Here is a 10,376-nt window from a genome sequence, read left to right as displayed (position 1 = left end):
GGGGGGGGGGGGTTGGGGGAGACGGCTGTCCTCCCCCGCAGGCCAGCACCCACCCTTCCCTCTTTGAAAGGAGGGGGAGAGGGAGAGCTTTACTGGGCAGGGAGGTTAATACTCTAACCTCTCAAGGCACTGCTGTTACACGTGAGGCGGTGAGAGGCTAGTAACCCGCGCTGGGTCACACAGCTCACAGAGAACACAGGAGAGGACCGAGGGTCCTGGCTCGAATGACTGGAAACAACACGTGAGAACAGACAGGCCACTGCTCTCTGGGTTCATCGTAAGGAATCAGATAAACAAACGCAGCTGCTGCGGGCCCTGCAGCTGACTGTCAGAGATGCCTCTCGTGCTCGGCCAAGCGCCCACTGGAAGGGACGGAGCACCGCTGTCCCCAAATCTTACCTTGAAGGTGCTTCTGGACCTGCGGCGGAGAACTGGAGGACACAGTGTTTGTATCCTCACACCCATTGACCAGTGAAGGTGGTTGACCCAGGTAGGACCCCCCCGCCCCACCGCATACCCCCCCACCCCCAGTCCTGTCTATCACAGGACTCTGTCAAAACCAGTTCTGGAGCGACTCCTCTGGGCTCCAGGGAGCAAGCCCACCTCGCACCCAGCCTGTCACTTCCAGCCTAAGGAGGGGCAGGTGGAGACGGGCCAGAAGCAAAGGCAGCTCCCAAACAGAGGGAGACACACTGGAGGCTGTGTTTGCTAAGGAAAGAATCCAGCTCTCGGGCTCCCGTGAGCACAGACACAGTGGGGACACTTCGAGTCTCTGAAAGCTGGGGCTCGGGACCCTCAGAGGTCACCTGGCTTGGGTGCAGGGCCGAAGCACGAACCTTTTCGGAGGAGCACTTCTGGGGCGATGTAATTTGGGGTCCCAACCAGGGAATGAGCCAGACACCGCTGATGCTGCCTCCGCGCCCTCTGCTCCAGGGTCTTGAGCCGGTCTCCACAGCGGCAATTAGACACGTCGTCCCAGAGGTCGCTGGGCTCCATGCTGTCCTGCCTGGTGTGACTCCCTTTCACCCAGGAAGCGGGGTGAGGAGAGAAGAGAATGAAACAGTTAATTTTCACTCTTCAACAATGCAACAAACCCATAGCTTCAAAAGGAAAAGTAATCCAACCCAGCTCCTGACAAAGATTCCTCCCGTCATCTCGCAGGTGGCTGAGGTCCTGGGTCTCACACCCAAGCCGTGAGGTGCACACCTGTGCCAACACGGGCAGCATGGGGGAGGTGGCCGCAGGGGCTGTGCCCTGTGCTGGGTGACAGTGCGGGGCCGCTGAGAAAGGCTCAGGGACTGTGGGATGGTGGCCCCAGAGCCTCTCAGGCCCGTCCCAAAGGCTACCACCACCTGTTTGATAGACATGTTTTACGACGGGCACGGAAAAGAGTGAGAGGATTTAGAAAATACGAACACAAATGACTTCAGGGCCGAAAATGGGAATGAATAAATGATTTAGGGTTAGTTTTGAGTTAAAAAATAGAAGCCTGAGCTATAGAGTATTAAAATCACTATTATAAAAATTCAAGCCATAGATAAGATAATGACCGGCTGTTTCTGACTTTTCCAGGTAGCAGGACCACAGGAGGTGGAGTTAAGCTGGATCCACAGCCAGGTCTGTGCCTGCAGGTAGATTCAGGGTGGCTGTGAGAGAGGGCTCCTTGGGAGGCTGGGAGGCTTGTTTTTTAAAGCTTGCTTTAATAGGGCAGAGTGATGGCTCCTCAGCAAGGCCCCATGAGACGCTGTGGCCTACTGTCCTAAAAACGTATTAGTAAAATTTGAAGCCACTAACTTACAAAAAAAAACCACCTCACACGTCATACGACTTCTTCAGGGAGAAAAAGATGTCACGCCAAATCATAAAATCACCCAGTGACAGCTGCGCCCCAGGAGGGGAAGGAAAGGCCTGAGGCGGCACAGCTGCGTCCACCTGGCCTGAGACGGTACCTTTCTGGTAGTATTTGGAGTTGTGCGTCCACCTGAACCCAGTGCAGAGGCCAAAGTCTGTCAGCTTGATATGGCCATCGAGATCTATAAGAATGTTGTCCGGCTTGATGTCGCGGTGGATGAAGCCCATCTTGTGGACGCTCTCGATGGCCAGTGTCAGCTCCGCGATGTAGAAGCGGGCCAGGGGCTCGGGGAACACCTCCATGCGGATGAGCAGGCTCATCATGTCGCCGCCCGGGATGTAGTCCATGACAAAATACAGGCTGTCCTTGTCCTGGAAGGAGTAGTAGAGCTTGACCACCCACTCATTGTCCGCTTCCGCCAGGATGTCCCTCTCGGCCTTCACGTGGGCCACCTGGTTGCGATTCAGGACGTCCTTTTTCCTCAGCGTCTTCATGGCGTACAGGGCGTGCGTGTCCACCTTGCAGGCCAGGCACACCTCCCCGAAGGCGCCGACGCCCAGGGTCTTCACCTTCACGAACATGGACTTGTCCATCTTGGCCCTCTTGAGCCTGTTGTAATTGGACTCCTTCTGGTACAGGATCTTCCTCATCTGCTCCTGTTCAGCTTCACAGAGCCCAGCCTGTGCAGGAGGAAACAGGGGAGGGTCACCCTGGGGGAGCCCGGGGGGAGGGGTGAGGGAGGGGGGTGGGGAAGAGGCCCCAGAACGCAGGGGACCCCAATCGATCCACGGAAACCAGGGTGCAGAAGAATGGGGCCAGACACTACAAGCGAGAAAATAACTCTTTGTTCTTTACATCCACACAGAGTCGCAGATCTGGAATCGAAAGGGAAGACATAATAACAGGGACTTCTTTCTCCAGGTGACCTTAGGCTCTAAAAACTACAGGAAACTTATATTAATAAAAATCTGGGGGAAAGGGGACCACAAAATTCCCGGAGCTCTAAGAGCAATGTAATAATTTAATAATAGTTCAGGGGAAAAATGGGAAAACAAAGTCAACGAAAATGGGACAGTGGGAAGGGCACAAATCTTATTTTTAGAATTTGGAGTTACTGGCTCTGTGTGATTTAAATTGACCATAGCATTTTAATCTAAATAATTTCATTAATAATTACCTTTTCTATCAGTTTAGTGCCGACTAGGGTATATTTCAAACCTTATTTGCTAACTATAGACTTAAGGAATAGATGAATCACTACTAGATGTATCTGTCTTTATAAATCCCACAATTTCAAAGTATAAAACCTCAAACTTTCTACTCTTTCAAAATGTTTCCTTAGCAGTTAGAAAAACTTGGTGGATTTGTGCACGAGTAAGGACACACCATAAGACCCAGTGGATTTGTGCACGAGTAAGGACACACCATCAAAGCCAATGTGTTCATTTATGCGCCGGCACGTCAGGCAGAGCCCGCCCCCTCCCGAGAGTGAGGGGGAAGGGGAACGCAACGTGCGGGACTTCTCCAGGTGGGACGCCCGACACCAGCCCCCCCTCCCCAGGAGACCACCGGCCTCGAGGGGAGGTGCGTGAAGCAGAAGGAAGAAGGGACCCGCGGCGACCCCACGACCCACCTTGGCCATCTCCTGCTCCAGCTGCAGCCTGCGAGCCACCTTCTGCTGGTAGGTCTTCAGCACGTTCTCCACGTGCTGCTCCATAAAGAACTTGAAGGCGGACGGCGAGTAGCTCTTGATGCGCGACTCCCGCTTCTCCTCGTCGCGGCAGCCCCTGCGCACGGGCACCGGGGACGTCTGGATCTGCTTGCGGTCCTTGCCCGCCTTCTCCCCTTTGGCGCCCCTGGGGCTCCTGGGGCTCCCGTCGGGGGGCTCGGCGGCCCGGCTGCCCCGGAGGCCCTGCTGCAGCCCCGCGCACAGGCCGTCCACGTCGTACTGCTCGGCGCGGCCCTGCGGCCGCAGCAGGTGCCGCGGGTAGGGCGGGGGCCGGCCCCGCGCCTCGGCGCCCCCCGGGGCGGGGGGATGCTCGTCCTGGGGCTCCAGGCCCTCGAGCGCGGGGCCCGGCGGCGGCACCCAGGCGGGGTGCGAAGGCCCCACGGCCGTCTGGGGCTCGGGCCTCATCACCCGCACGCTCTTCACCGCGTGCAGGATGTGCGCGGCCGTCACGGCCGTGATGGCGTTGGGGGAGGGCGCGGTCGCCGCCTGGTGGCCGTTGAAGGAGCCGGTCCTGCTGGGGCCCGGCTTCTGCAGCGAGTCCCGCCGGGCCAGGCCGGCGCTCGGCCACTGCGGCGCGGGGGGCGCGCTCGGCTCGAACCGCTCGGCGCCGAGGCCGGTCCGGGAGGGGGTGGCCAGGCCCTGCGGGGGGCTGTCGCCAGCGAACACGGCGCCCCGGGGGCCCCCCGCGTGCACCGGGTGGGGCTGCTTGGGGTGCGGGTGGGGCGCGTACGCGGCGGCGCCGCCCGGGGGCGGGAACGCGAGGCCGGGCTGCACCTGCACCTGCACAGCCGGGCCCTTGGCGGCCAGGCCCGCGTACCCACCGACCTCCGGCGGGGTTTTGCTCTGGAAGGAGGGGCTGCGCTGGACGCCGTAGCCCAGGGGCTCCCCGGGCACCAGCAGGGGGGCCCTGTAGTGCGGGCCCTGCAGCGGGGGCGCCGGGCCCCCGGGGCCGGGGAGGCTTATCCCGGCGGCCTCCCCGGCGGCGGCATAGCCCTTGGGTGGGTGCGGACGGCAGTGAGGCCCGACGGCGGCGAAGAGGAAGTCCGGGTACTGGCGGGGCGCCTCCTCCAGGGCGGCGGGGCCCTCGAAGGCCGGCCCGCTCACCTGGGCGTAGGGCGGGAAAGGGTCACCTGCTCCTTCGAAGCTCGGCCTCCGCGGCACAGAGGCTGGCGCCAGGCCCTTTCCTGCAGAGGAGTGAAGGGGAGGCTGATGCCGCGGCACGGCTACTCCGCGGCCGAAGGCCTGGGAAGGCCCCTGACACCAGTGACGGCCGCGTGGGCGGCGCCGGGCTCCCAGTCCAAAGGCCGCGCTCTGCCTGTCCGAGGACGCCCCCGCGGAGCACCTGGCCGAGCCCAGACCCTCTGCAGCTGTGCTTCCAGCAGAAGCCACGGCAAATGACACTGTGTTCTCAGGCTAAGATGATGCATCAGAAGGACCACGAGCAAGGCAGGTGCGGGGTCATCAGAGATGGGCGCTGCCTCCTGAGGGGCGGGGCTGCAACGCAGACCCCGGGACCCTCAGAGTCTGGACACGGTGGCCAGCGAGGCACTGTCTAAGGGAACTCCTCAGTCAAGAAGAAAACAGAAACCTGTGTCCTCTTCACAAAGAAGATACGGCTACAGAGCCCGTGCAGTTTCCCCCTCAGCAGATGAACTGGGCTTATCCAAGGTCTCCCACAAAACAGGGAACACTCCTGTTCAATATCCTGAATCCCTTACTACACCCAAGGACCTCAGGTCCCCAAAGGGGCCCCATCTGCTCTGCCAGCAAACAGAAACATTCAGTGTCAGCCAGCAAGGCAAGACATCTGGTGCTGGGGCCTCTGGCCCTCGCCAGGGGCACCAGGGGGCTTTCCCACACCTCTGCCCAAGGTGTCCAGCTCTGGAGGGCTGCCATTGGGCAGCCTGCTCTCAGAGGGCACAGAGTGGGAAACGGTGTGTTTCAGAATCAATGAAATAAGCCTCCCCTTCAAAGACTCCCCCACAAGCCCAAGAGAAAGCAGAAAGAACCTGCGGGGGTTGCCTCATTTTAATATCCAGTGAATTTTCCGATCTTTCATAAGCAAAAGAAGTCCACAAACCCAGCAAGTAGGAAGCACCCAGCTCAGTGTCATATCTGCCACCCGCCGTTCCCGCCCTCGGGCGACCGTCAGGATGGCCCCTGCCCGCAGCCCCCAGCGTGCTCACCTGGGGAGGTCTGCTTGACGACCCGCACAATCTGCTCCTTGCCCGGCTCCAGGTAACCCATCTTACTGATGAACTCCAGGGCGGCCTCGATGCTGCGGCTGCCGGTCTGCTTGAGGGCCCTGCCCGCCATCTCCTGGGGGTGGGGTGGACACAGAGACGTCAGTGGGGGCCTGGGTGCGCGTCCCCTCGACACGCAGCCTCCAGGACTGCCTTCCCGCCCTGCGCCCGGCTCCAAGCCAGCACCACTGAGGACGTGTCCTCAGGCGCCGATGACAACCTCACTGACCCCCAGACCGCGACGATGGGCCTGGAAGACCGTACGTCCTGCTCCTGCTAGAAAACTTCTGTGACTGGACTGAAATTCCCATCTAGCCTGTGGAAGTCAGAGAACTGGCCTTCCCCAGCCCTGGCTTCCTGTGGGAGGGACCCCTGCCCTGAGGGGAGAGCTGCACATCTACTGTTTATGGTGCCCTGTGCCCATGCGGGCAGCGGTGGGCGAGAGAGGACATCAGCGCAAGACAGGCCCCAGCACTGCTGGCGGGATGAGCACCGGGGAAGAGGGCCGGAGGACGGAGAGGGACCAGGGACTGATCGCAGGCCAGACGGAGGCACAGCCGGCTCTTCAAGGACAGCCGGGATTTGGGCAGCCGGAGGGCTCAGTGGAGGAAAGGTATTCTTGGCAGCAGGTGGTACAGTCAGAGCAGGGGCCTGGTGGGGGAAGAACGGGGAGGTGGGAGGGCCAGCGGGGAGGCACCACAGACCGGGCCCCCTATCTGAAGGCAGTCGCAGGAGCTTTCCAAGCAGGGTCGGGGGTCAGTGAGAGGATGGGCCAGGGGCAGAGCTGCAGACACCGTGGTCGGGTGCGCAGGCCGGAGGGGGAGGGCTGCGAGGGCTGTGGCCCAGGCGCCCTGGGTCGGCTCTGCAGAGCTGTGGGCAGACAGGGGAGCCAGCCTTCAAGGATGGAACCGGGAGGGGCAGCAAGAGGGGATTCTATGGACAGACGGGTCTTCTGAAGGTGGAGGGATGGGTGGACGGGAAGGAGGGAACTGCAAATGCAGGAAGGGGCTGGTGACCGGAGGGGAGGGGTCTGAGAGCAGCAGGGGTGGGAGAGCCCTGACAGAGACTGCGGTAGCTTGGACAGGAGAGGAGAAGGCAGTGAGCAGGCAGCAGGTCCCCAGGTCCCCAGGGGACAGAGGCCGGTCAGCAAAGAGCCACGGCAGAAACCCAGGAGACGCCCCGGACCCTGAGGACGGATGAGCCGCTCTCCCCGCCTGCCGGGCCAGGGGCTTTTCGAGGCTAACAGAGTGGACCTGTCCCCGCGCTTGTGTGTCTGCCCCTCTGTTAGGACTGCGACAGCCTGGAGACCTGACCCTCCTGTGGCTCAGGGCTGCGCCCACCCACCTAACACAGGGACGGGAAGGACTCCGGTGCTTCACATCCACTGATTGTGTACATAATATTAAACTCCATCCTGGCTGGGCCCCACGGGGTGGCTGGACAAAGCGCGCACGCGGCCGTGACCTGTGCCTGTGTCCTCGGGGATTCGGGAGAGAAGAGGCAGGAAGAGCCCCGCCCGTGAGCCAAGGGCTGCGGGGGAGGCAGCCTCTGGGGGGAGCAGCGGGAAGGGACGGCTCGCGAGGCTGGGCAACGCTAGCCAGAGCTGCCTTGGGATCGAAGGAAAGGGCACGAGCTGGGGGAGAGCCAGCCCGCTGCGGACAGCGCCCATCTGCTGTGTCTGGGACGGGACCGAAGCCTTGGCTTCTTTGGGGTGACCGGCCGCACGTGTGCGTCGCTTCAGACTGGCTACGTGTCAAGGAAGCGGCGACTCTGCGGACCAGCCACGTCAGACCGTGTGTGTGTTCAACTCCCTGCTGCGCAGTGGCCTCAGCCTCAAGATTCCAACCTTCCCAACGCTTCGCTTCCAGTCGAGGAACTTAACCAGCAAAAACACCGGGAGGCAACCACAGGTACCGACGTGCTCACAGGGCTGCTTCGAATCGCCACAACCGACCCGACTAACCATACACCCGTCACACACCCGACCACGCTAATGAGCCCTCCTGTTTACTAAACAACACAGTCACGCAGTCCTGCCCTTGCCGTCTGTCCCTTCCACCAAATTCAGCAAGTGTGCAGTTTCCGTACATTAACTCTCAGAGACACCACTAGACATATATGTATAGGCGTGCTTTAAAAACTGCAGGAAGGGACCTCCCTGGTGGTCCAGTGGGTAGGACTCCACACTCCCAATGCAGGGGGCCCGGGTTCGATCCCTGGTCAGGGAACTAGATCCCGCACGCGTGCCGCAACTAAGACCTGGCACGGCCAAAATAAACATAAGTAAGTAAGTAAATAAATACTAAAACCCCCACAAACTGCAGGAAACTCGGGATCATTTTTAAACCCATCAGGAATCACAACCCTGCCTTGCCCCCACCCCCCAGGCAGCAGGACGCAGTTTCTGTGACTCCAGTACCTGGGGACGCCCACACCCTGCCCCTGAGCTCCGCCCCAGTTGGACGGCACGCTTGCCCCCGGGGTCCTTCGGGAGCCAGGTGCGCAGGGGCCCAGGGTCTGACGGCTGCCCGCGCGCCACCCCCTTGCCCCTCGGCTTCTTGCCCCTCGGCTTCTAGACCCACGTCCCCTCCCCGCTGCCCTCCCTCTGTCCCTTGTGCTCCACCCGCCGAGCTGCCCGGCTTGAAAGTCCCACAGCGCCAGAGCCCGGGGGCAGGGCAGCTCCTCACGGGCCGTTTCCCCGGTGCTTCCAAGAGCCTGAAGGGCGCTGGCTGTGACGGAGAACGGCGACCCAGCCTGCCTGGGGCCCGAGCCAGAGACGCAGGCCCCGCGGAGCGAGTGGATCCCGCGCCAGCCCGACACACCCGGCACCCGCGCGGTTCCCGGAGGAGGAGAGAAAACTAAAACCAAGAAAACCCGCAAGGGGCCCCTGAATCTGAACTGTGAGGGGGTGACGAGAAGATGAGGCACCACTCCGGCTCTCAGCCCTGGCGTGGCCCCTGGCGGTCCTGGCCCTACAGCAAGGCCGCGGGGCAGGGCGCCCACTGAGCGCTCCCGAGGAAGAGGATGTTTTTTGGAGTAACTTATAGGTAGGGAATGAAGAAATTTGGGCTAAAATTAAACAAGCATGGAAAATGCCCAACCTTACCAAGGATCAAAGAAACACTTTGAATAAAATAGCGTTTTGTATTGAATTGTTGACACCAAAACGAAATAGTTATAAAGGCAAATGAGCTGGTGAAACTCTTCAGTCATATATTTTTGGTCCTTTGAGGTGACTGTTTGTTAACAAGTACCAAAAGTTATTAAACGTGCGCCCTGATTTAATAATTTTACTTCCTAAAATTCTCAGGCCAATTTAAAAGAATCCTATTTTAAAAGTCAACTTGCGGCTTCCCTGGTGGCGCAGTGGTTGAGAATCTGCCTGCTAATGCAGGGGACACGGGTTCGAGCCCTGGTCTCGGAGGATCCCACATGCCGCAGAGCAACTAGGCCCGTGAGCCACAACTGCTGAGCCTGCGCGTCTGGAGCCTGTGCTCCGCAACAAGAGAGGCCCGCGCACCGCGATGAAGAGTGGCCCCCACTTGCCACAACTGGAGAAAGCCCTCGCACAGAAACGAAGACCCAACACAGCAAAAATAAATAAAAAATTAATTTAAAAAGAGCTACTTAAAAAAAAAATTAAAAAGTCAACTTGCATAAAGATGTCTGTCCGAATTAGATATAATACAATAAATCAGCCCCTCAAACAGAAGGGTGTAGGGCAGGAGTAGAAGGGGTTTAAATAATCCAATGAAAGAATGATTATGTTAATTATAATTAATGTATTCCCTGGGATACACTTAATGCAGCCCCAAAACACTTGCTATGGCCAAATTCTCTTACTGGAGATGCACTAAGCATCTAATATTCTTCTCTACAGAGTACACAGCAGTGAACAAAATGTACGACTTTCAATAGCGTGAACATGAAGAAATAGTGACGTGCAAAATGTGTCTGAGCATCGTCTACAGACAAGGGCTTGATCAGAACACGAGGAAAACAAGTTTGACAGTTTTATGTTGAAATATGCAATGATTTCTTCTTGTTAAAGAGTGTAAGATGATGAGAATACTTATGCGTACGTCCAGTTCCGTTATAATAAAGCTGCCAGTGTTATCCAGCTATATAGTTGTGGGCAGATGACAAAAATCCTCCAGATCACAGCTGAGTCCAATGAGAGGGCAAGATTTCACAAGGTCACCCCAAAGCTCCCTTCAGCTGTAAAGTTCCATGATTTCAAGGGATGTTTGCTAAAACATTAAGGATTTTACTGTTGGCACTATTGAGATAGGTGAGTGGAGGTGTGACCCGTTCCAGGGAAACTACCAAAATCCCCTATGAGTTTACACACACACACACACACACACACACACACAGAGGAAATGAGAATGTTATAATATTGATTACTGGTGTGATTAGTGAAGTTTGAGAACCTAAATAACAGGTCTTTATTTCAGTCTATCCAGCAGGTTATTCCAGTTGTCCTATTATGAGCCCAATAATAAAGTACCTACCTTGCTTCTATTTATCATAACTTGGCTACAGTCAGCAG

The 10,376-nt window shown here is 58.3% G+C and overlaps 1 protein-coding gene across 1 annotated transcript in view; it reads right to left on the bottom strand.

Annotated features, from left to right (window-relative positions):
* LATS2 (large tumor suppressor kinase 2) overlaps positions 1-10,376 on the bottom strand; it is a 30,492-nt gene that overhangs the window by 4,620 nt on the left and 15,496 nt on the right. Inside the window, exons 2-5 of the mRNA XM_007464507.1 lie at positions 5,768-5,900; positions 3,486-4,765; positions 1,950-2,532; positions 837-1,019 (exon numbers count right to left, since the gene is read on the bottom strand). Coding sequence (XP_007464569.1) covers positions 837-1,019; positions 1,950-2,532; positions 3,486-4,765; positions 5,768-5,900 — 2,179 coding nt within the window. The remainder of the gene's footprint in view (positions 1-836; positions 1,020-1,949; positions 2,533-3,485; positions 4,766-5,767; positions 5,901-10,376) is intronic.

This window comes from Lipotes vexillifer, unplaced genomic scaffold (genome assembly GCF_000442215.2).
Source record: "Lipotes vexillifer unplaced genomic scaffold, Lipotes_vexillifer_v1.1 scaffold2116, whole genome shotgun sequence".
Lineage (NCBI taxonomy): Eukaryota > Metazoa > Chordata > Mammalia > Artiodactyla > Lipotidae > Lipotes > Lipotes vexillifer.
Note: the sequence above shows the minus strand (reverse complement) of the source record. Positions and strands in the feature narration are given on the sequence as shown.